The sequence below is a fragment of the Ziziphus jujuba genome, chromosome 7 (assembly GCF_031755915.1).
Source record: "Ziziphus jujuba cultivar Dongzao chromosome 7, ASM3175591v1".
Lineage (NCBI taxonomy): Eukaryota > Viridiplantae > Streptophyta > Magnoliopsida > Rosales > Rhamnaceae > Ziziphus > Ziziphus jujuba.
Window position 1 is genome coordinate 7,760,700 of NC_083385.1, and position 24,644 is coordinate 7,785,343.

The 24,644-nt window shown below is 33.8% G+C and overlaps 4 protein-coding genes across 8 annotated transcripts; 2 read left to right on the forward strand and 2 right to left on the reverse strand.

Annotated features, from left to right (window-relative positions):
- Positions 1-285: 285 nt before the first annotated feature.
- Positions 286-5,463, reverse strand: LOC107424338 (glutamate receptor 3.6-like). 5 transcript variants are annotated; one of them, XM_016034109.4, is made up of 7 exons: positions 5,319-5,463; positions 4,264-4,590; positions 2,811-4,162; positions 2,444-2,721; positions 1,918-1,949; positions 1,416-1,825; positions 286-925 (listed from the first exon to the last, which is right to left on the reverse strand). In XM_016034109.4, the coding sequence occupies exons 2-7, from the start codon at positions 4,544-4,546 to the stop codon at positions 446-448; spliced, it is 2,835 nt and encodes a 944-aa protein (XP_015889595.2). In that variant the 5' UTR covers positions 4,547-4,590; positions 5,319-5,463; the 3' UTR covers positions 286-445. The 5 variants fall into 5 exon arrangements, with proteins under 5 accessions (XP_015889595.2, XP_024932325.2, XP_015889593.2 ...); XM_025076557.3 differs by lacking the exon at positions 5,319-5,463 and adding an exon at positions 5,276-5,295; XM_016034107.4 differs by lacking the exon at positions 5,319-5,463 and adding an exon at positions 5,141-5,281.
- Positions 5,464-8,289: 2,826 nt separating this feature from the next.
- Positions 8,290-12,013, reverse strand: LOC107424326 (glutamate receptor 3.6-like). Its single transcript, XM_016034095.4, has 6 exons — positions 11,750-12,013; positions 10,262-11,622; positions 9,894-10,171; positions 9,563-9,594; positions 9,052-9,458; positions 8,290-8,814 (listed from the first exon to the last, which is right to left on the reverse strand). The coding sequence occupies exons 1-6, from the start codon at positions 12,006-12,008 to the stop codon at positions 8,413-8,415; spliced, it is 2,739 nt and encodes a 912-aa protein (XP_015889581.4). The 5' UTR covers positions 12,009-12,013; the 3' UTR covers positions 8,290-8,412.
- A 7,873-nt stretch (positions 12,014-19,886) lies between these two features.
- On the forward strand, positions 19,887-23,102 carry LOC107424335 (probable protein phosphatase 2C 47). The gene is made up of 4 exons (XM_016034105.4): positions 19,887-20,666; positions 21,271-21,465; positions 21,766-21,971; positions 22,124-23,102. Exons 1-4 carry the CDS (start codon positions 20,472-20,474, stop codon positions 22,677-22,679), a joined length of 1,152 nt encoding a protein of 383 aa, XP_015889591.2. The 5' UTR covers positions 19,887-20,471; the 3' UTR covers positions 22,680-23,102.
- Positions 23,103-23,626: 524 nt separating this feature from the next.
- LOC107424336 (large ribosomal subunit protein uL11m) lies at positions 23,627-24,330 on the forward strand. The gene has a single exon (XM_016034106.4). The coding sequence runs from the start codon at positions 23,668-23,670 to the stop codon at positions 24,133-24,135; it is 468 nt and encodes a 155-aa protein (XP_015889592.1). The 5' UTR covers positions 23,627-23,667; the 3' UTR covers positions 24,136-24,330.
- Positions 24,331-24,644: the final 314 nt, after the last annotated feature.

A 24,644-nucleotide genomic window follows, 5' to 3' on the forward strand; every position in this document is an offset into this window, starting at 1 on the left:
GGTATTAATGTTGAAATGTGGGTGAATTAATACATTTATGTTTTTTCGTCTTAGAGGGAATAAAGAACAAAACTTGTTTAAAAAGGAGACTAAAAAGGGAACAATAATAATAAGTGCTGTTGTTATCTTTCGTCACATTGCCAACTATGTGAACCATAAGCTCTAATAATAAAAAAGTGAGCCGGCCAAATCATTGCTGTTTTTCAGGTCATTTTCGATTGAAATTTTATACACTTTTCCGAGCCCCAAAATTTGTATGTAATTGTTGCCAAATGCAAATTCAACTTATAAAAGAGTAATGACGTTTGTTATCTACGTAAACATGCTTTTAGGCCAAAATCATACACCAAAATACCCAGAGTCACACTAGTGATTTACATATTCATGTGTAAAATTTGGACTAAGAATATATATGAAGGTTTCGGGTTGTTTAAATGGTTTTTAATCAGACATTATTACAATTCTCGGTATTGTGGGAAGCTGATTCCAGGTATCTAGCTCTGGAGCTGTTCATGGATTGATCACTTTCACCAGCACTTCTATTTGACATTCTTTCCATTTGCCTTCTCTTTGAGCGCCTTTTGACTTCATCTTCCTTCTCATCAACAAATGAAAGAAATGTTTGAAGACGTCCAGAACGCGAGCTAGGAGGTGACTCTATTTCCTCGCTGTAGTGCCTAGTGAACTGGCGAACCATCAGGATGAGAAATATTATGAGAGCCGCCAGACAAATTAACCCACACACAGCAAAGAGGCCCCAAAAACTTCTGAGGGTAAGACGGTCCACTTCAAGCTTTGTGTTTTGTGAAGTACAAGCACTTCTTGTAAGCCATTTGTCGTGGATCCTTTGAAGATCACCAGTTTCAGACAGTTTCAGAATGGCAGTGGACATGTCAACTGCTAAAGGCGAGTCCCGTGGAAAGGCCTGGTTAGAAACGTAGAACACAAACATTTCAAGTCAACAAAGATGAAGAAAGTGACAAATGCCTTACTGTGCTGGATCGATACACATAGTGGTGTCCGTGTCATACAGTTAAGTTTTTGAAATTGATGGTTATTCTAATAAAATAAATGTTACGTTTTAGACAACTTGCTATGCTTTACATGTTACATGCAATATATATAATGAGATTATGCTCAGATAACCGATAGAGTGGATCTGCAAACCAGCTCTAGTAGAGAATACAGAGATTGTTTTTGAAAGGCAAATTTCTCACTCTCTTTCTCTTTGCTTTTCCGAAAATGAGTTGGTCACAGTTTATTATCAATGAGAAATTATTTCAGTAAGGTGGCATGTACTTGTATCATTGTAGGTACCTTAAAACCTTCAATTGAGAACAAGGAATTATATTGAAGAACTTTAAGTGCATAGAAGATACGGAGAAGAAAGAAGAGTGAAGGATATAGAGACTTACAAAACCCCAACCGGCTTTGGTGAATTCTTGACCAATAATACTGAATTCACATCGGGTTGAGAGGAATAGTTCTACGTATGCACGCTCATCAACAACTGCAGCAACACCACCCTTCTTATGGGGACCGTCTTTCAAGGCTTGAGCATAATCTTCCGGAGTTTTCAGAGGAACAAGTCTGGACTCCTGAATGCTGAGTTCCTCAATCAGATAATTTCGGGCAAAGGAACCCTGCTGATAGCCGATGGGATCAGTGCTTGCAACTAAAGATTCAATGCCTTTAATAGGTGAAGCAAGCTGTTGCACTGTGAGAATTGAGGTCAAACTTGCAGTGTAGCTTGAATTGATTATAAGAACGACAAATAGCCATATAATCAAAACTATGCGTCCAAGGGTGCTAACTGTATTTTCTCCTGCCAAAGAAAAAATGGATATGCAACTTGAGAAACGCATAATTGATGTTGCTATTCATTGATGTCTTTGAAACAAGAGGCAATTAACTTACTGTGGGCAAAGAACATGGTTGAAAAGCTAAACCTGTATCATGAAAGCATAAACAATTAATGTTAGGATTAGACCAAGATAATGCAATTCCATATAAGATTATTTAAAAAGGAAATATTTCAAAAAAAAAAAAAAATCAATAAGAAAAAATTGGAAACAGAGACAGGATAGTCTGGAGACTATATTTTCAAATGCTTAGTATTATTTATGCATTATAAGAAAAGAAACTGTACTGAGTTTACCCATAGACTACAGCTAACAATTTACAACTTCACATCTACGAGTAGTTGGATCTCTTTGACCATCAAGACTAAGCAAAAATGTCATCTTTCCTTGTAAGAGAAGAATGGGAATTTATGCCCCTAAACATCTGCTTAATATTATCCGATGCTAACAAAGAAAGAATAAAGAATTGGATCTGAATGCGGTAATCAAATAGCAATACTAATATGAATATCCAAGTCGATGTACTTGAACCAATTAGAGAAGTATAAATATGTCTAAAAAGAGGATATGATAAATCTTACCACAGGGTAGTGACAACTTGTTTTCTAGGAGGGCCACGAAAGTCATCATTCAGCCTATGCTCCAAAATCCAAACAACTGCTCCAACAATGACAAAAAATGCAGCTGTAACAGCCCACATCTTTGCAGTGAATGGCCTCAGAAAAGCCCAAGCATTAGAATGCACTTTTCTAACAGGTGCCACTACAACTAATCCAGATTCAATATATGGCTGTGTGAAATCAGCCATCCTTGTTCGATTAGTGATGATTGCAATGTCTCCAATTGCTGCATCAAACGCCTATATGGAACAGGAAAATAGAAAATCAGGAGAAAAAATATTTATATATCTTCCAAAGTTATAAGCAAATTCAAATTTATGATACTCACTCCAGTTGTGATCAAACGCACTAGCTCAGTGTCACTTGGGTTGTTAATACCATCCCCAAATGGTTTTAACTTATAGGGGACAGCATATGGCAACAAGTTCAATGCAGCAGTAAATACATCAATAGTGTAGCCAGTGAACATATCAGTGCCTTCTGCTTGTGAGACAAATTCTTTATAGCTGACTCGTTTTGGAACTCCGATTATCAAATGCCTTCCATTGTTTGGGAAAACCCACCCACGAGGCTTTTCTATTGTTTGTCCTGGCCAAATTACAGGGTGTAGTTGTTGGTTTGAACTAGAACGATTTGGCGGCTCTGTGTAAAGTGTTTCTGGAGGCAAAACTGATAATCCTGAATAATTAGACCAATAACCAATTGGTCTTATCCCTGTACCAATCACATTGATGATTTCAAATGCAGGACGAATGAGGTCCCTATCTGAAGTGAATTTGACGTGGCCAGTCAGGCCAGTCATATTTGTGGCTAAAATTTGTTGAAGCAACAAACTTCCACCATTAGAGATGCTCATAGCATCCAGACGTAAGTTGCCTCCCCGTAACTGTGTTAACCTCGAATCATCTGAAAATGAGATTTGTCCCCCTTTATTGAAAAATGCATTAATTGCACGAGCAAGCAACCATACAGTGTCATAGGCGTATAGAGCATAAGGACTAAACCCAAGAGAGCTGTCAGCTGCCCTTTTACTGGTTAAGCTACTCCACCTAGAAATAAATTTTCTTTTCAGTTCTGAATCTGGTGTGTGCATTCGCAATGTAAGAACTCCTTCAATATTATTCTTTTCATCCGGAGTGAGAGAAGAATTGATATCAATTACACTAGAGAGCCAAGTAGTAGCTATCCAGACATACCCAGTTCCCATCATGCCAAGATATTGTGCTACCTTGAAAACCTCCATACCCCAACCAGGATAAGCAATAAGAACAACAATCCGAGATTCCGTTAAAGCCACCTTCACCAATACATCTGTGATGTCATTCTTGGTTGGTTCAAGCTTCACAGGTGCTTTGTATGAAATCTTACAACGTTTCTCAGCAAGCTTGTCCCCTAATGCAGTGATCCCATTTCTTCCATAGTCATCGTCGACATAGATTGCAATTACCTCTTTCCATCCATAGTGGTCAACAATGTCTGCTATTGCCGCCATCTGATACTGATCACTCTGGGTAGTTCTAACGAAATACGGGAACTGAAGGGAAGAGAGGGTAGGGTCTGTCACGGTAAATGACAACAGTGGAACATGGAGCTCATTTGCAATATGAGATATCACATGAGCTATTACAGCAGTTTGAGGGCCAATTATGGCTAACGTGTCTTTCTCCATGAACTTTAAGGCTGTCACAAGTCAAGAAATTATATAAAGACGAATCATCAACCATTCTATATAGAACATTTATCACACAAATGAAAACTCTAAACAAAGAAACAATGCATACCCTCAATAATGCCCATAAATCCGCTGAAATTGCTGTCCTGCACCGTAAGTTCCAGTTTAGTTCCACCAAGAACAGATGGATCAGAATTTATATCTTCAACCGCAGCTTCTACTGCCACTTTTCCAACCCTGCTAATGACGGATGCAAGAGAGAAAATACCCCCAATATTTACAGTACTTGGTCTAGTAGAATTGTTAGTGCCAGCCCCATTTGCTGCAAGCCCATTGCAGAAAACTATCAACACCAGGTACCAAACTTTGTTCATGGTTAATTGCTTGATCATAAGCCCCTAATTCTTAGCCTGCACTGCCGAGACAAGAGAAGCTCCTATAAAGTGGGAAACAAAAAGAAACTTAGAATACCAGATGCAAAACATTGACAAATCCTTATGACTAAGAGAATCTGAAGTGCAAATAACAGATTAAAATAAGTAAAACGACAATGAAAGAAGATGGGTGGTAAAGGAACATGCAGACTGAAGCTCAAATACTAAAATATCTCCACAACAAGGAATGAACAATAATTCAGCAGATAGAGAAAACACTAAACAACCAGATCTAACGATGAGAATCAAGCAAGCCAATGATAATAAATAAGAAAGCAGTTCATAACATAAGCCCAGAAGAGACCAAGACAGAGTCAAAACCTAAAGGACCCAAGATTATAAAGAATCAACTGAGCCAAAACCAAATATGAACTGAAGTCATTAAAAAAACCAAAAAACAAAGAAGAAGAAGATAGAAAACAAAAGAAAACAAAATATCACCTTTAAATCAGTAGACCAAAAAAAGTTGCAAACTTTATCAACAATCAACAGTAAAAAAAATAGAAATAAAAAGAAAAAACAAGAAACTTCATTTCAGGTGAGAAGACTAACTACAGCAAAAGGGTAGCAATTGAAGTCGCCACTCATAGACTCCACTTCTGTTTGGCAAACATGGATTTTTTACAGATGAGACAAGGGAAAAGAAAATTGCAAAGCATCGAGTATATATAATTAATGAAAGTGTACAGTAATGAGCTTTTCAAGTCACAGCCGCATTTGTGTACCGCACCTCAGATTTGGAGGAGGAACTTGGAATGTATAAAAAATTGAAATATGGTGGAGAGAATTCTTTATTCTTTTGAAGATAAATGTCGCTTTGCCCATGCAAATAATGTGCCAATAAAAATTCTAGCAAAGAAAAATAATATAAATTAAAAAGAACAAGAATTTCATTTAGATTTCTTTTAATAAGTTTTGTCTTAGTTACATATTAATATATATTTTTAAAAAAATTATCCTTCACTTATGCCATATAAGTTTAAGTTAATTTTAATAGTTAAGAGTCAAAATTTTATTTAAACAATATTATTCAATCATATAATGCAGGCTTTTAATATTTTTGTTGGGGGGTAAAACCTATCATATGGATATATTTTGATAAATATAGAAAAATTAAATAAAGATTAATAAATAATTTTTTGAATATATGGGCCTAAATTGTAATTATAGTAAATTTATAAGATCTAAATCGAATTCACTTTTGAAAAAAATATGCCAATGAAAGGATAGTAATGAAAGTGACACCATTGGCTCTGGTGGGATTAATATTCCCAGTGTTCACGTATGACCTGAATGTGATGTCACTAGAATTTCCTGTGCACATGGTTGGTCTGAAACTAACTTATCAAGAGGCGCAAACAAGCCTGCCAGATGGCACAGAGTTATCAGACACTTTTAAAACATGTTAATTTATCATGCACTATTACATTTGTAATTCGTTTTATTTTTTTCACCTTTATTTTAAAAAACAAATTTTTTATTCTTATACTTGGTACAGTAAAATTTTTCATTAAAAAACAAACAAAATTGTGTTAGGCTGTTGGATATGCATAAAATAATATCATGGTAATAATAAGATAAACCATTTGTATATACATATATATTTTATTTGTACCTCTATCACACTAAAAAGAAAAAAATAGGGACCTCTAGGAAAGAATAAAAATGAACCACATTGGTCCCCTTTGTAGCATTTACCCAAAAAGAAAAATGAAAAAGAAAAAGAAAAAGGACTGCCATATAGGATCTTATGATATAAAGATTTTATAGGATTTTAGGAGAATGGCTTTTATTTTATGAATTATTTATTTTCTTTCCGACAAAAAACATTGCAAAGCTTTTATTGCCCGACACCATCAGCGGAAATGGGTTTCCAATTTTTGTTGGGGTTGGATTTGTCTTCTCCACTCCACTTTGGTGAGAAGCTCTGCTGCATTTAATTCCATTAAACACATGCCCAATCCCAACCCTCCAAAACATACTTACACTATTTAAATTATTATTTTAAAAAAAAGAACAAAAAGAAAAAAAACAAAACAAAATAAAAGCTTAGTTGGGGTAGGGTCAATTTTCTCTCATAAATTGAGCGTTTTTAGTGAACCTAAATCATGAAAGGCACTTGCGAATTGCTATCTGACTCTCCCCCTTTTAACAGTCTTTTTTATTAAACGCGCGTGCGTGCTTTTTCTTCAAGTTTTCTTAATCTTGTATGATACTTATGTTGAATTTTGACAATTCCATGCAAATCAGACAAATACATATTGATTTTTCATTAGTTAATTGACCGGAAGATGAAGTGTATGGTTGAAAAATTTAACAAATAAAATTAAAAAAATTTCATTAAAACAACAAATAAAATCAGGTCTGGCAGTTTGATATTCAATCAAATAAATATCTTCTTTTTTTTTTTCTCTAAAACAATCAAATAAATATCATGCTAATAATAAAATAGATAAATAAATAAATAATCATTTCTATATATATAAAAGAAAGAACAAAATCTTACCATTTCATTATTACAAAAAAAAAAAAAAATAAATAAATAACAAATGAACCATTTAATATTGGACCCCCTCGTACCAACTGATACTTACCTTTCCCATTATAGAGGTTCCACTGTCTTGAGTAAGGACCACCATAAGGGATTATATGGTCTGAGGTTTATATTTTCAGATTTTACAAAAATAGCCTTCCTTTTATAAGAAATTATTGTCTTTTCGACAACACAGGCAAAGCTTTTATTGGCCACACCACCCGACCGCAGGTGGATATGGGTCGCCACATTTTGGGGTTTGCCTTCCATACTCCATTTTTTGGTGGAAGCTCTTCTGCTCTTAATTCCATTGAATACAAGCCCCCAATCCCAACCTTCCAAAACACACTCACACTTTTTAAATTATTTATTATCACAAATAAAAGAAAAAATGGGAACTTAGTTGAGACTGTCAATTCTTATCGTAAATTCCTCATTTTAAGTGAACCAAAATCATGAAAGGCACTTGCCAATTGCTATCCGACTCTTCTTTTTAACAGTCCTTTTCATTAAACCTGCTTTTTCTTCAACCTTCCTTAACCTCGTATGATAATTATGTTAAATTTTGACAATTCCACCCTAATCAGACAAATAGATAGTGTTATTTCATTAATTAACCCAAAGATGAAGGGCATTGTTGAGAATTTAAACATTTAAAACAATAAATTTGTGATTTTTTTTAAATTAAAAATTAAAAATTAAAAATTTCCTTAATATCTTTATTTCTAAATGCTTTTTTACCACTTGTATGATATAGTTGTTGGCTTTTGATAACTCCACGCGAATCAGTCAATAGATTTAGCTACTTAAATTAATTAAAAGATGTTGGGCATTGTTTTAGAAAATAATAATATATAAGACAAGTTGTCGGTTATTTTTTTTTTCTTTTTTGTCCTTAATATATAATTTTATCCTAAAGGAACAATTAAAGAGGACGAAAACATGACGTGTGATTTAAGTTAGCTAATACAAGCATATCCTACGAGATTCCTAATAGACTACCACTTTATTATATCAAGTGATTAGGCCAATTATTATAGATATAATCTGATAAAGTTACATAAAATAGGGTGATGTGAAATTGAGTTGAAGTTCCGATAACGAGGACTTCATCAATTTATCATGTTCACTGCTATAACATCATCATACATAATGCAACCGTGTATTATTAAGATGCTCCTACACTATATTACCCAAAAAAAAAAAAAAGTAGCGAAGATTTTTTTTGGTCCATTTTTGTTTTCTTGCTAAGATTTTTTTGGTCCATTAATACAAATTAGTATATATGTTACTAAAAGACGATTGGTCCATCCTCATGAACTACTCTATTTGAGGCTCTTTCTGATCTCCTCCTCTTTGAACGGTTTTGTAGATCTTCTTCTCTTTGATTAAGGAATTGAAGAAACAAACGAAGACTTACAGATTGAGAGTTTTCTCTAGAATGCTTAAAGAACTGACGTATCATTTTGATGAGATAGAGAAGGAGAGCAAGAATGCAAGCCATCCCACTTAACAGAAATAGACCACCAAAGCTTTTGATATGAAGACGATCCACATCTTGCTTTGCACCTTCTGAACTGCAAGCACTTCTCATCAGCCATTTGTCATGAATCCTTTGAAGATTTCCATTCTCTGATAATTTCAATATTGCTGTTGACATGTCGATTGCTAGCGGTGAGTCCCGTGGAAAAGCCTGAAAAAAGTTTTAAAAAAATAAATAAAATTGAAAATCTCTGTTAGGTTAAAACAAAGAAAAACATATGGCATTAGATATGGCAGTATCCATATCTGTTATGTTTCATACTCTTTATATGACAAGTGCTAAGAGTTGATACATCCCATTTTAAGTTGTAATTTTGAATTGAAATAACAACTAATAATGCAATCAATAAGTTGGATTTAATTAAATCAGGCATTCCTCGATACTTACAAATCCCCAACCCATTTTGATGAATTCTTGACCAACAATGCTATATTCACACCGAGTAGAAAGGAAAACCTCCATATAAGCACGCTCGTCGACCACAGCAGCAACCCCACCTCCGCTTGGACCAGCCTTCAAGGCTTTATCATATTCTTCAGGGGAGTCGAAGGGAACAAGTCTGGACATATGGATATTTAGTTCATCGGTTAGATAGTTTAAGGCAAATGAACCACGCATATAGCCTATTGGTTCATTGCTTGTGACCAAACTTTCAATCCCTTTTACTGGTGAAGATAGTTGCTCCACTGTGAGTATTGAGGTCAGGCTTGCAGTGTAACTGGAGTTAAGTACTAAGACCACAAATAGCCATATTATCAGCACAAACCGAGCCAAAGTGCTTGCAGTTCTTTCTTCTACATATCACAAAACGAAAAAAACAGGTCACCAAGTCAACATTGCAACTTTTGGCAAAAATAATGATGAAGATGACAAATTAATTAGTTAGTTTTTCACTTACTGTGGGAAAAGAACAAAGTTGAAAAGCTAAACCTGCATAATGAAATGAAGAAAACAATAAATTATTATTATCAACATAATGATTTGGATACAAAATTTCAATACTTTCTTATGTGATATATCTTGTTTCACATTATAAAATGGAATTTCACGCGTGAGGTACGTAAGAATATAAAATATATTATCCTCGGAGAATCCAAAAATTAGTTAATTTGCTCAATCAACTTCGAGTATTGTGAATGAAATTGACCAATCAAAGAGCATAAAAGTAAACAAAGAAAGTTGGGGATCGAGGCTCGAAAAATTGTAAAATAATTTCAAGAAGCACTTACCACATAATTGTCACAACTTGTCTTCTGGGAGGGCCTCGGAAATCATTATTGGTCCTACGTTCCAAGATCCATACAACTGCCCCAACAACTAGGAAGAATATACCAGTCACACACCACATCATTGGAGTGAAAGGTCTTAGAAAAGCCCAAGCACTTGAGTTTAACTTTCTAATTGGGGCAACCACCACTAACCCTGATTCTATATATGGCTGAGTAAAATCCACCATCTTTGCTCTGCTTGTTGTGATTGTAACATCGCCTACCACGGCATCAAAGTTCTAAAGGACAAGAAAAAACATAATCAGAGAATCAATATGCATGTATATCATATATCTACTAGATATTTAGGTATATATCTATATACTTACACCCTGTGCGATCATGTGAAGAAGATCTGTAGTTGATGGGTTACTATGGCCATTACCATATGAATCAAACTTATATGGGACTCCATATGGTAACTGATCCAGTGCGGCAGTAAACACATCAATGCAATATCCACTAAACATATCAGATGAGCCATCGACACGCGCGACAAACTCGCGGTAGCTAATTCTCAATGGAACTCCAATCCTTAAATGTCTTCCACTGTAAGGGAAAACCCAATCTCGAGGCTTCTGAGTTGTTTGTCCAGGCCAAATCACACCGTAGAGTTGTTGGCGAGAACTGGATGTATTCTTCAGCTGCATCTTCAGGCCTTGCCTTGGAGGAGAAATCGAAAACCCAGAAAAGTTTGACCAGTAACCGATCCTCCTAACCCCTGTTCCAATCACGTTGATGATCTCATAAGCAGGATCAACAATATTCTTTTCTGTGTCGAATCTGATTGGTCCGGTTACACCAGTTGTATTGACCTGCAAAATGCTATGCAGAAGAGATTCTCCTCCATCAAAGATGCTCATAGCATCAAGATGCATGCTTCCTCTATGTAATCCCCTCAAGCTCGAATCATTCGAGAAGGAAACTTTCCCTCCATTGATGAAAAATGAGTCGATTGCTTGAGCTAGAAGCCAAACAGTATCATAAGCATATAGACCATAGGTGTTCAGCCAAAAAGGGTCATTAGCTTTCCTTTCTTTGGTTGTCAAGTTGCTCCACCGGTTAACGAAGTTCATTTTCCGTGGAGATTCCGGCGTGTGCATACGCAAGGTCAGGACACCTTGAAGGTTATCTGAATCCTTTGAAAGGAGTGAAGGGTCAGTCTCTAATATGGTGGAGAGCCAATCAGTAGCAATCCATACGAATCCTGTGTCCATCATATGGAGTCTCTTGGCCTGTCTAAGTACTTGTAGACCCCACGTAGCATAAATGTGCAGGACAAGAATCCGGGACTCCATCAAAGAAACCTGGAGTAGAGCAGAGGTAATTTCTTCAGGGTTCTTATATGGACTCAGAGGAGCTTTGTAAGAGATTTTGCAGCGTTTCTCAGCCAGTTGATCACCCAATGCAGCAATCCCGTTTCTCCCAAAATCATCATCTACATAGATTGCTATCACATCTCTCCATTCATAGAAGCCGACGAGCTCAGCCACCGCCGCCATTTGGTGGAGATCACTCTGTGTTGTCCTTACAAAGTAAGGGAATTGAAGTGAAGTCAGAGTGGAATCCGTTGCAGCAAATGAAAGTAGAGGAACATGAAGCTCGTTTGCGATATGGGAGATCACGTGAGCCGTGACTGAGAATTGTGGACCGATTATGGCAACCGTTTCATTCTCCATGAAACTTAAAGCTGCATAGGAAACAGCAAAGAGAAAAAAAAAAAAGAAAAAAAGAAAAAAGAAAAAAAAGAGATTATCATATTGGAATAGAAAGAAATGGGCATTCTTGGATGGTACAAAAACAAAATGTAGTCATACCCTCTACTATTCCCAGAAAGTCACTGTATTTGGTGTCTTGCATTGCAAGTCTCAGCTTCGTTCCGTTGAGAAATGATGAATTGGAATTCACGTCATCAACTGCAGCCTCTATAGCAACTTTTGCAACTTTTCCAATGGTAGAGTTCAAAGATAAAATAGCCCCAATGTTCACAAAACCAGGTCTTGCGGTATTAATAATCCCATCAGAAGACAACCCATTGGAGAAAACCATCAAGAGCATAAGCCAAACTATGTTCATGGTTGGATCGCAACCTACAGATTAAAACACCGAAAAACAATCTACTCATTGGCAGAGAAAATAAAATAGAATATCATGTGGAACATATATAAAAGAACAAATATTTAGGACGTGTAGTAACAAAAATAAGTAGCGCAACATATATACGTACTTTGGTGAAATATTTGTTTGTTTGGATTAAAAGAAAGATTTCGGGCAAAGCAGAAATATGAAGAAAACAGTGTTTGTCCAAAACTAGATATTTTTCTGCTAATGGCAAAACCTGAATAGAGCCAAGTAGCAAAAAATAGCAAGCATATATAGACACTTATGCAACGTGAGCAAACAATAAAATACGTACCCAAAAAAGGCTAGCCCTAGGTGTGAATGGGTGTAAAATTTACCAAGTGGGATTTACCATAACGCAGAATTTAATTAGATTCGAAAGATTTTTGACAACCAATCGAAACGACATAATAATGGAGTCAATAAAGTTGCTGATTGTTATAAAAACAAGAAATATTATATGATGAAGTTTGATTGGACGTCTGTTGCATTTGTTGGACATCTTCGTAGTCTTGGATAACGCAGGGTGGATTTTAGCCTTCCGCGTACATCGCATGTGTAGAATTTCTAAAAGTAAATGCAAACTGGAAGACTTGAGAAAGTATTTAAATTTTAAGAGAGAAGCTTTTTACACTTTTTACTCCAAACATACAATAAGTTGACTGCATAGCAGATATACATTTATATGTATAAATTCTCTAATTTAGCAAGAAAATAAGTAAGTACAAGTTCTCTGAGTAATAAAACTTTTACCATATGAATTGTTTATAGTACATAGTAAATAAGATTAGTCCATTTTTTAAGATGCATGAGAAATGAAGATTGAATTTGATTATTTTAAATTTTGTCCAAGGATGATAAATTCATCATGCTCTTAACATCAAATTTTGAGCTGGTTAATTTGATTATATAAATGTCTGTTTCGAAAAATATTAACATAAAATAAAAGATTATATAAATGTCTTTTTCGAAAACTATTAACATAAAATAAAAAATAAAATAAAAAAGTTAACAAGATAATTCCTTCCTTGACCAAGAACAGTAATAGGGTTCAAAACCACTCCGATAACTATGATCTTTAAAATCTTAAAATTATTAAAAAAATAAGATTATGGGATCAAAAATAAAAGAATTAACAAATAAAGAGTGGGACAAGCATTCCAATTTGATTGCTCAGGTTACCATAAGTGGTCATTTTAACAAACAGGTGGAGTTCACAATGATGGCTGTAGGATGATAATTCTTACCAATAGACTAATATCACTCTCTTTCCCGGCCCACACGGAGGAGTACCACCATCTACGTCAACTTGACTTGATGGCATGGCCACCTTCCTTTGTTGTGGAATTGCTATTTAGTTTTCCTCTTCCCTACTTATTACCCTTTTGTCACAAATATTAGAGTCAATGCCCTCTCACTCACCTCAAAGAGTTAAAAGTGGACTATAAACAGGAATAAAATAGAACTGTTTCCTAAGGTATTTTTTTAATAGGCAATGAATATATGCTATATAGATTTCACATTCTTATTACCAAAAATAAATAAATAAATGTAGATTTCATGTTCAAAAAAGAAAATAAACTTTACCATATCATAAATTTGTCTTTAAAGGTGATTCTCTATTTGTCATTTTAACCTTCTTTCTTATTATTATTATTATTCTTTTTTGCAAGTATCCCGATTATCTTACTATTTTTTTATTGTAATAAATTAAGTTAATGTTGGTAGTGTAAAATCACGATAGAATCGTCATCCATAGTGACGCGTCCACAAGAGGAATATGTGGATCGTGGAGGTGATGGGAATGGAATGTAAGAGTGGAGGCTCTGTGATTCAACTCTGTATTTTATTTTTAAAAATTAAAAAATAAATAATAATGATAACAATAACAATAAAAACAAAACAAATAAAGCTTATTGGAATTGGAGTTGGAGGTGGTTGGTGTGAATAGTTTGGCCACGTTAATAACATGTGATGGGCCTTGGGTCATGGATCATGGCACACGAGTCCATCGCTTGTTTAGCTTGGGTTAGCCACACTTTCTCTGACTCGTGCCTTTCACTTTTTTGACCCAAATACCATTATACTACGAGTCATTTTTAAAAATTGCCGCGAAATAAATAAACAAATAAATAAATATATATATATATATATATATATGGGACTGGTTTTGGATAGATGGATTTGATAAATATTTTTAATAAATAATTTTAGTCATTAGATGAGGTTCATTAAATACTTGAAAATTGTTTTATATTAAATGGATTATAGCTTCTTTTTTTTTTAATAAATGATAAACATTTATTGACCATTGAATAAGAAAAATCAAATGTTAGGATTATTTGTTAAAAGTATTTGTCAAATTTCTTTGTACAATGAGCCCTTCTCTTACTATTGTTGTGGGAAAAATATGCTTAAGACGCATGGTGTAGTCATAACCATTCATCCTCAAGATCAACAGATATGGCAAAGATGACAATCTACTCAACCAAGTAGTAGTCTCGCTGTTGACCATGATTAGTTTTGTCTACTTGATTGGGATAGATTTCACATCAATTGAATATAAATTTTACTATCAAAATTATGGATATCACGGAGCAAAATCTTCGTATATTTGAAATTTGTATGATGATAGATATAATATGTATTTGAATTATTTGTATCTATTCAAATACGTTATCTAAGAATAACGAATAATATTCCATGATATTTAAATTCAAAGGGTATTGCCATCTTCAAAGGCTTAGATGCTCCTATAAAGAACTTTCATTTTACCATCTAAGATTCTCTCGACTATCTCTTCTACTAAATACCATAATTAATTCTGACTTGAGCATCCAGGTACCTTTGACTCGTAGTATACTGATAGCCCAAAGTTTTAATTATGTCTTTAGTTGCAGGTTAATAATCTAATAGTGTCAAGAAGCAGTTGATTTAACGAATCGGTAATCAATGCGACAATAAACAAGGCAAGTAAGTGGTTGGCTAGATGAACTAATGGTTGGTCAAACGAATAAATAAATAAATCGACGAACTAGTGCCCAATGAGACAGGTAAATTGAAGGGGAAATTGAAGGTCAAATGTTTTGCATCGACAACCATATTTTGATTCTTTTTTTTTCTTTGAGATCCATTGTGGCCCCACCTATTTCCCATATATATATATATATATCTATATATATTCTTTTTATTTTTTATTATTCATAATAATTTTTTAAGCGTAGATGTGAGTAATTTAAACAAGCTCATTTGATATATATTTATTCTTTCAAAAAATATATATAATACATTTGATTGGAAATATATATATATATATATATATAGAGAGAGAGAGAGAGAGAGTTGATCTTTAAACTATCATGACATGCTAATAAGAAAATTATCAACACCTTTATTATTAGTTTTGAATTACTTAAGGGTTAATATTTAGAAATATCTAGGTTGTTTCAATAAATTGGTTGATATATTAAAATCCAAAAGGGTCAAGTGATTCAGTATGGGCTCATTTATACTCAAAAAATGATTTTATATCTAACTCTTGTAGCAATCTACAATCTAAAAACTGAAAAATAAGTTACAAGCCATCACAACTAGGAGAGTATTCTACTTTTGATATAGTAAGGACACTACTAAAAACTACACCTTATTTGGCAAGTCATGTTATCTATGCTGATTACTGCATACAAAAATTAATTATCAATTTAATTTTAAATATCTAATTAACTTTTTATGATAATTTTCAGTGGATCTCATGCAAATTTGACAATATTGTTACTTTCAAAAACATATTTCAATGATGTGATATTATTTAGATAATGTGGTTTTTTACATAAACTATCCTTACTATAAAGTTTTACTATATTAGAGGGAAAGGTTTATTTTACAAAGGGATTTGATAAATATTTTTAATAAATAATCTTAGCCTTTGTTTTTTTCTTATTCAATAGTTAATAGATGTTTATCTTTAATAAATCAGTTAATAAAAAAATATTTTTTTTTAAAAGTTACATACCATTTAGTGTAAAATAGTTTTCGACTATTGGATGAACCGTATCTAGGATTATTAAAACATTTATCAAGTCCTTTTTTCAGGGAAGCGACCCTATAAGTAAAATTCTTTATTCTTTTATTCTTTTTTTTTTTTTTTCTGTTTGAAAAGCAAATAAATAGTATGTTTGATCAAAAAATAATTATAATAAACAGTGCTTGTCAATCTATTATGAAGTTCGGAACGATCTTGAAGTATCCTTTAGTGGTGATGCAAAAAGTACCTCATAACATTTTAGAAAAAGATATGTAGGAGACAGTAGATAAAACGTTTATATATAAAAGAAAATACTTAAAAGTAAAAACCAAGAAAATACCAAACTAGCACTTAAAAACAGTTTTCTGGAACATAAAATCAAAAACCTCTATCCTCTATTTCTTCATCTGAAAAAAGTGTGTTTAAATATGTGGTCATGGTAATTAATAATAGTTAATCATGCTTTTCTCCTTATATATGGGAAAAAAAAAATTAGAATACGAATAGAAACAACCACAATTTCATTAACCACAAAAAAAAAAAGAAAAAAAAAGAAAAAGCACAATTTCCAGGTGAATATGTAAGAAATCAGTCTAATACGTAACGTACGAATACGTCCGAAATCAGTCTAATCATTCTACACATAATCAACGACACTATAAAAAAAAAAATGATTATTATCATCTACCAAAAAAAAAAAAAAAAAAAAACATAATTATCAAACTGCTTCTAAATTCTACCTTTCTTTTCTTACATCTGTGACTGGACATTAATTTTACTAAAAACACGTATAAAAGCGAAAAGGAAACAGGACTTTAAAGGCTAAACACAGTCCATATGATGTGAAAGGCAATATGTGAGCATCAACGCCACACACAAACACTATATATACATATAAAAAGAAAAGGCAATCTGAAGTTGTAAGGACTTATATAGTACTCTCTAGTTTCTATATAATGTAGAATAATTGTTCGCTAGGCAGAATAGAGAACCAGAGTTATAAGCAAAATGCTCTCTTTATCTGGTGCTGTGGTGGCAAATCCATTAATTTCTTCTCTCCAAGCTGGGCATGAGTGAAAGCTTTAAGTAGCAAAGATATATTCTAATTCAAAATTAAATGATCTGACGCTTTGCTCGTTTATAATACCATGAGTAGGTTACATTATTGCTTTGAACCCTCAATTATTTAGATTCTGATTGAAAAAGCTATTTCAAAAGTATCAATTAGGAACCTTCAAAGACACAGTCCTATTTTTGAGAGCCTGCTCTTTCAAATCATCCAAAAACAAAAAGTAGTCAATAATTTTGCATTTGTCTTCTGATGGACGATCTAACCTTCTCTTCATAATTATTGTCACGGGTTGGGTGGGGTATTGGAGTTATTCATGTTTTATTTTAGAGTTAAGCTTTGTTATTACTGGTAATAAATAAAAGGGATCGTATCAATATGGTAAATTCCAAGATATATTTAATTATGTATTTATTTTTAAAAAATACAATTTATTATCATAATTATCAATAAATTTTATATTTCATTTGAAAATTTAAATTACTTTTAAAAATAATTTATTTTTTTAAATTGAAATTTTAAAATAAAAATAATATAATATTAAACACATTCAATTAAAAATATTTACCATATGGTTATATCCTAATAATAATAAATATAAATAGCTTATCAACAAAGACAATTTTAAAATAAATTTCAATTATTATATTTTATAAATGCAACTGTCCCGTTAAACATCTCTCTAGCACATGTTGGCAAGAAGTTTAACCAATTAAGACCTTTTAAGAACGGAAGATAGTCCGACCATATTTCCCCAACTTATAAATTCATAGCAGTGGCGGAGCCACGTTTAGGTCCCAGGGGGCCATAGCCCCTGGTTTTGTTGCATTATAATTTGTTTTAATGTATATATTGGATGTATTTGTATTTGTGATTACATAAAACATTAAGAATCGAGCTTGGCTGGGGCAATTGAATTAGTTAACACCCCCCACACCCCACCCCCCCCCCCCCCCCCCCCCCCCAAAAAAAAAAAAAACCAAAGGCAATTTTTCGGCTTCGCTCTTGATCGATAGGAACAATGTATCATCTATTTATAAGTTTAAATTTTGACTGTTTCAAAATTTTTACTAATTGATTCTCTTTAGTTTTAAAATTCATATTCATGGATTAATTAATTTCCTTATTATATTAATTACAATTGCTTTCAACTAAAAAAAAAAAAATTTATAAAAAAATATGCTTGAAAACATGTCAATTTCAAATTTGATTAATTTTCCTTATGACTCCTTGTAATTATTCCTTTAACTATTTTTTAACTCTAATATATATACCTTTATCATACTAACATTTTCCCTAACTTTAAAGATTTTCATGCTTTTTCCACGCACTGCACGTATCTCGAATCATTCACTTCACAAGCAACTTTATTAACTTGCATTTATCAATTATTTTTTTCCATAATTCTCAAGAAGATACTACCAATTAGAGTGACAAAAGTGTCATATAATATCTCGTCCTTCAAAATCTGACATTCATTGAATTGAATATTCGATTTGATTGGACTAATTTTGATGCAGAAAAGCTTGCTGTGGAATACATACGCTTAAAATAGGTCAATAACCTTTATAAACATTTCACCAGCAAGTCATCTTTGTCTTTATATTTTTGTAGTTTATCATATGTCTTGTTTCAAGTAAACAATAAATAAATAAAATTGTCAACCTCTCAAAAATAAGATGATTTTAAGAGAGTGCCACACGCAATTATAGTAGCCGGCTAACATGGCAATATCAATGGCCAATTGCATGAAGGATTGGCATCCAATATTAGAATATAAAAACTTTATTATTATTATTATTGTTGTTGTTGTTTATTTTTCTGAATAGTAGAACTTGAACAGTTTGTCACCTAATCGAATAAACAAAGAAGTCTCATTAATCTTTGAAAACCTTGCACAAAATTGTCGTGATTAACCCTTTCCCATTATTCGAAAATAAATAAATAATATATAGTTCAGCGTGCAAATGACTACTGGAAGGGTAGATGAAGGACCCAGTAAATTAATCAAAAGGTAAGTTTTTGATTTACATGCTTCATGTTTGATATGAACACCTTTAAAGTTTGAAAAATCATCACTTACCCTTTTAAAATTTAAATAATTATTATTTATTGAAATTTTCTTTTGATACTTTAAAAAATAAAAGAAAAAGAAAAAAGAAGTTCATTTTTGAACAACTTAATCTATGAAAAGTATATTTTACCCTTATATATCAAATTAAATATTATATTATTATTTATTTTATAATAATATATATTAAAAATATATCAATGTATTTTGAAATTACAATATAAATAAATTACATTTATTAATATATTAGTATATAAAAAATCATAAAACAGAGTTATGATAATTATGTTGAAATTAAACTGCGAAATATACTTTTATAAATCAATTTAGTTAGTTAAAAATCAACTTTAAAAATGGTAAATTTTTATCGAAAGGTGTAGATATAATTTTTCCTAATTAAATAGAGAAATTAAAGAAGATCTTTCACATAGATTTTTGACATAGATGATATTGATTTTCTTTTTTTTCTTTTTTTCTTTTTTTTTGGCTTGAAGACATAGATGATATTTATATCAGACCAAACACAAATGAAATTTATTTTATGGATGAAATATAAATGTAATGGAAAAATCAAAGGATAGCCTCACAGATCCGAGAAAAGCACCACAACAATTACAAAAAGACCCGTGCGGGTCAACAACTGCTCCCAGTACCTACCCCCACGTGTCGCTACTTCATCACACTTTCAATAGCTACAATTGCGATCGGAAAAACTGTCATACCCCGCAAAATTATATAACCCACTTCTCTTTCCTCTCCAACGGTCCTCCCTTCCCTACTACTGTGCTATGGTCTTAGCTTAGCCTTCTTCTCTCTCTCTCTCTCTCTCTCTTATTTTCTCAAACTAAAAAAAAATAAAATTTTTAAAAAATAAATAAAAGAACTTTTCTTTTCTTGGTCTTTGAATTCTCCCGCATTCTGGAATTTTTCGATCTGGGTTTAACTGAATTATGGAACTTTCGCATGGGAATGAGCTTGGTTCATCGTAGAATCCAAAGAGATGGGGGCCACAGTTTTCCTTGTCGCAGAAAAAAATTCAGATTGTAGATTGTGAATCTGGGATTGAGTGTTTGAACAGTTTTTGTGAAGTGTTTGTCGTTGTTTTTCTATCTAAAGTGGGGTTGTGTTTGAGCAAATAGCACTTGGTTGTTTTTGGGATTTTAGCATATAAGAACGATTTGAGCTTTTGTTTGTTAGCATGTTAAGCGATTTAGTTTAAATGGGTTGAGAGTTGGATGGGTCTCTAGAAGGAGAATGACTCCGGGGACTGATTTCTCGCCTCAGGTAACAAGATTGGATGGTGGGTTCTCTAAAGGCAGCGGTGTCTCTGCTATGGAAGATCACAATGCTGATTCATCCGACAATCTTAACCAAATCACTTCTGGCAAACCCCCTCGAAACCTCTCTGTTATGCGCCATTGCACCAGCTCAGCGTTTTTGGCTGAACTAGTAAGAAAATTAACGCCCCAATCTTTTTACATTTTCTCATATCATCTTCTTCTTCCTCTCCATTTTTGAGGATTGGGCTTAAGATTAGTCTTGCTTTGCATATGCTTTTTTCCACATACTTCAACAATTGAGGCTATATGTGTGTTGCCAGAAAAAAAAAAAAAAAAAAAAAAAAAAAAAAAAAAAGGGCAATCTTTTTATGTTTTGAACTGGCCAAGGATAATAGTTAGCATAATATGATTAATATGTATAGCCTATCTGGTATTAAAACCTTATTATTTAGTAGGACATTAAGCTGAAAACCACATTGCACATTAATTGCTTCTAATTAAAAGAAGTTGGAGAGGGTCTACCTTTAGAGACTTTTAGGAATAATAGTTCCTTGCAATTATGCTAGAGATTAATCACTTAAAATCAATCTTTTCTCCTTACATAATGTCTCTTTTCCAATCACTAATTTCATAAAGTCTCTCTTTAATATGCTCTTCTACTGCATTCCCATTTTGGTTCAAATTACTTTTACGACTACACGAGATCCTCTGTCCCTAATTTTATGTACAAGGTATAATTACTTATTCCTCTATATTTTTTTTTTTTTGTGTAGGAATCAGATATTGGTATTATTGGCTTAAAGTCACCAACAGATGAATCATCAGGGTTTTTACCAGCGTTCCGTTCCGGTAGCTGGTCTGAAAAAGGACCAAAACAGTACATGGAAGATGAGTATATCTGCATAGATAACCTATGTGAACATCTTGGTTCTGCTGCAGGCTTACATTCTCCAGCGGCATTTTATGGGGTGTGTAACTTGTTGTTAGGTTAGAACTATTATTAATTTTCACACCCACTGACCCATAATGAACAATGCTTGTGTATTTGTTGATAAGAGATACTCAAGGGAGTTCGTAAACTATGTGAAATTGTCCATCTTTTGTTATGACGTAATTCCATTAAAATTAATATTTTTAGATAAGTTTATTGCTTTCCAAGCCAGAAGAGGTCTAATCTGTCAAGAACAAAGAGCTACGGTTTCTATAATATTCAACCCTGTAAGTAATCAATTTTAGATTTTGCACTGAAATTTTGTTTACTTATGAAGGTTTTCGATGGACATGGAGGTGTTGATGCAGCTTCATTCACCAAAAAGAACATCCTTAAATTCATCGTTGAAGATTCCCAATTTCCATCTGGTGTGAAAAAAGCAGTTAAAAATGCTTTTGTGAAGGCAGACCATGCATTTGCAGATGCGAGTTCTCTTGACAGTTCCTCTGGTACCACTGCTTTGACTGCACTTATTCTGGGAAGGTGAAGAATCTTGACTCTTTTGATCACCTTCCATCTATGAGCTTTTAATGTTTTTGATCCTCTTTAAAATTGAAGTTGGACAGCATGATATGAATTCTCTCTGCATTGTTAAGTATGTCAATAACCGTATTTTTTACTACATACTCTTTCAGGACCATGCTAATTGCTAATGCCGGCGATTCTCGAGCTGTTTTGGGAAAACGAGGAAGAGCAGTTGAGCTGTCAAGAGACCATAAACCGAACTGCACCTCCGAAAGACTGAGAATTGAGAAACTAGGCGGTGTCATTTACGATGGTTACCTCAATGGCCAACTATCAGTGGCACGAGCTCTTGGAGACTGGCATATCAAGGGCACTAAAGGTTCAAGCTGCCCTTTAAGCTCTGAGCCGGAGTTAGAGGAGATGGTGTTGACAGAAGAAGATGAATTTTTGGTAATGGGCTGTGATGGCTTATGGGATGTGATGAGCAGCCAGTGTGCAATTACAATGGTAAGAAAGGAGCTGATGCAGCATAATGATCCCGAGAAATGCTCAAAATCGCTGGTGAAGGAGGCACTGCAACGCAACACTTGCGATAATCTGACTGTTGTTGTTGTCTGCTTCTCTCCAGATCCACCTCCAAAGATCGAAATTCCAAGATCCCATAAGAGGAGGAGTATTTCAGCTGAAGGGCTGGATCTTCTCAAGGGTGTCTTGAACAATATATGAACAAGATCTGCTGCTGATGACTTGTACAGATGAAATGGAGTGTGCAGCATCTTGTTGAGGATACTTTTTGAAAGTTACAGCGAAACCCCCTGCTCTGGTTTTTGACATTTGCTGATTTCTTTAACAATACATGCTATATATATACGTCCAAGCTACAATTTTACAGTCTGAAATTTTGGAGCTTTATTCAGACATTTTGTAATTTGTTAGTTTCTTAGTTGTTGGACTTGGAATTCCTCTAAGACCAGTCTTAATCTGTTTAATCTTTAGGCTTAACTGTTTTAAAGTACAACAATGAGAAGAAGATTCTCTAAAGAAGGTTTTTAAGGCTGTTTCTTCACATACAACCTTGTGGCTATTAACAAGGGGATAGACTAAACTAAATAGAACATTCAATGAAACTTCAGTAGAGATATTTGACTATGCCTTTGCTTTTTAGTTTTGTAGATCTTTATAGAGAAATCTCTAAAAAGTTACCTCAATCTTTTATATTTACTTGTAATTTGGCGGAAATTAAATGTCTTAGGCAACAACTTTTGCCAAGTGAACACAAATTATGAATAAAGATGTCATCCAAAAGCAAAACTCTCTTTTCCTTTCTTCTTCTTCTTCCCCTTTTTTTTATTTTTATTTTTATTTTTATTTTAAATATAATCTAAAGCAAGCTAACCTTCTTGATAAGTATGGAGAGGTACCCTACCAACCAAATCAACCATGCCTTTACACGAATCAATCCTCTTTTCTTTTTGTTTTTTCATCACACTGCTGGATTTGGATGGTATTTTTCTTTTTCTTTTTTTAAAAAAAAATAATTTCGATTAAAAAAAATACATATATTAATTTGGGCAACTACAAGGCTGGGCTTAGTTAGAGAAAGAGGACCTGGGTCTAAAGCCATAGTTGGGCCCAACTAAGAACTCAAAGAGTCCATAACCATAACCTACTCTTTAACTCAGTTGTCACCCTCGCTCTCCCAACGCAAAACCCAATGGCGACCCTGAAGGAGATCCTAACTCGGCGGCCGGTGTCGGCGACCATCCGGCTGACGGTTCCAGCCGGTGGTGCTCGACCAGCACCTCCGGTAGGTCCGGCTTTGGGGCAGTACAGGCTGAACTTAATGGCTTTCTGCAAGGACTTCAACGCTCGGACACAGAAGTACAAGCCAGACACTCCCATGGCGGTGATGATCACGGCCTATAAGGATAACACCTTCGAGTTCACGGTGAAGTCTCCGTCGGTGACCTGGTACCTGAAGAAGGCCGCAGGGATCGAGTCCGGAAGCAGCCGCCCGGGACACGTGGTGGCGTCGACTCTGTCGCTGAAGCACATTTACGAAATCGCTAAGGTGAAGCAATCCGATCCTTATTGCCAGTACATGTCGTTGGAATCAATCTGCAAATCAATCATTGGTACAGCTAATACCATGGGAATTAAGGTCGTCAAGGACTTGGATTAGGAATGCAAGTTCTTCCCCATTTTCCAACCCTAGTTTTGCCCCCTTCATGTTTTCCTCATTACCCAAAAAAAAAAAATTGCTGTTGAGAAAAGGGAGGTATTTTGTTATGTTTTTCATTTGAATGAGTTTCACTGAATTATATTCGATAAAGAAACATAATCTAAGAACATCAAGTTTCAGGCTTTTGAATTTTAATGGCCTTCATAGTATGTTATTTGCTGATTCCAAATATCGTTACAACGAACACCTAGATTTGAAGCTCATTTGGTTTTCTAGAAATTCGACTTACATTGCCGATGAAAATAGCTAAATGCAAATCTTGAATGGTATGAAGAATAGAATTTGAACAACTTTGGATGTGAATTATTCGTAGTCTATAATGCTTCTACAATTGAGTTCGATATAAGCTTTGGTGTTAAAAAGCTCATGCTTTACCGGTTTAGCTATGAAAATGGACTGTCTAAGTTGAGAAGTTGATGGTATGTTTCTTAAAAAATTGCAACTTTTTC

Excerpts from the sequence above, each read along its gene's own strand:
- LOC107424335 (XM_016034105.4), top strand. The coding sequence starts at position 20,472 with ATGACTCCGGGGACTGATTTCTCGCCTCAGGTAACAAGATTGGATGGT. Across the intron at positions 20,667-21,270 it reads CAGCGTTTTTGGCTGAACTA|GAATCAGATATTGGTATTAT; the intron begins GTAAGAAAATTA and ends TTTTTTGTGTAG. Across the intron at positions 21,466-21,765 it reads CTCCAGCGGCATTTTATGGG|GTTTTCGATGGACATGGAGG; the intron begins GTGTGTAACTTG and ends TTACTTATGAAG.
- LOC107424336 (XM_016034106.4), top strand. The coding sequence starts at position 23,668 with ATGGCGACCCTGAAGGAGATCCTAACTCGGCGGCCGGTGTCGGCGACC.
- LOC107424338 (XM_016034109.4), bottom strand. The coding sequence starts at position 4,546 with ATGATCAAGCAATTAACCATGAACAAAGTTTGGTACCTGGTGTTGATA. Across the intron at positions 1,950-2,443 it reads CAAGTTGTCACTACCCTGTG|GTTTAGCTTTTCAACCATGT; the intron begins GTAAGATTTATC and ends TTCATGATACAG. Across the intron at positions 926-1,415 it reads CCAAAGCCGGTTGGGGTTTT|GCCTTTCCACGGGACTCGCC; the intron begins GTAAGTCTCTAT and ends GTTTCTAACCAG.
- LOC107424326 (XM_016034095.4), bottom strand. The coding sequence starts at position 12,008 with ATGAACATAGTTTGGCTTATGCTCTTGATGGTTTTCTCCAATGGGTTG. Across the intron at positions 11,623-11,749 it reads CTTTCTGGGAATAGTAGAGG|CTTTAAGTTTCATGGAGAAT; the intron begins GTATGACTACAT and ends TTTCCTATGCAG. Across the intron at positions 9,595-9,893 it reads CAAGTTGTGACAATTATGTG|GTTTAGCTTTTCAACTTTGT; the intron begins GTAAGTGCTTCT and ends TTCATTATGCAG.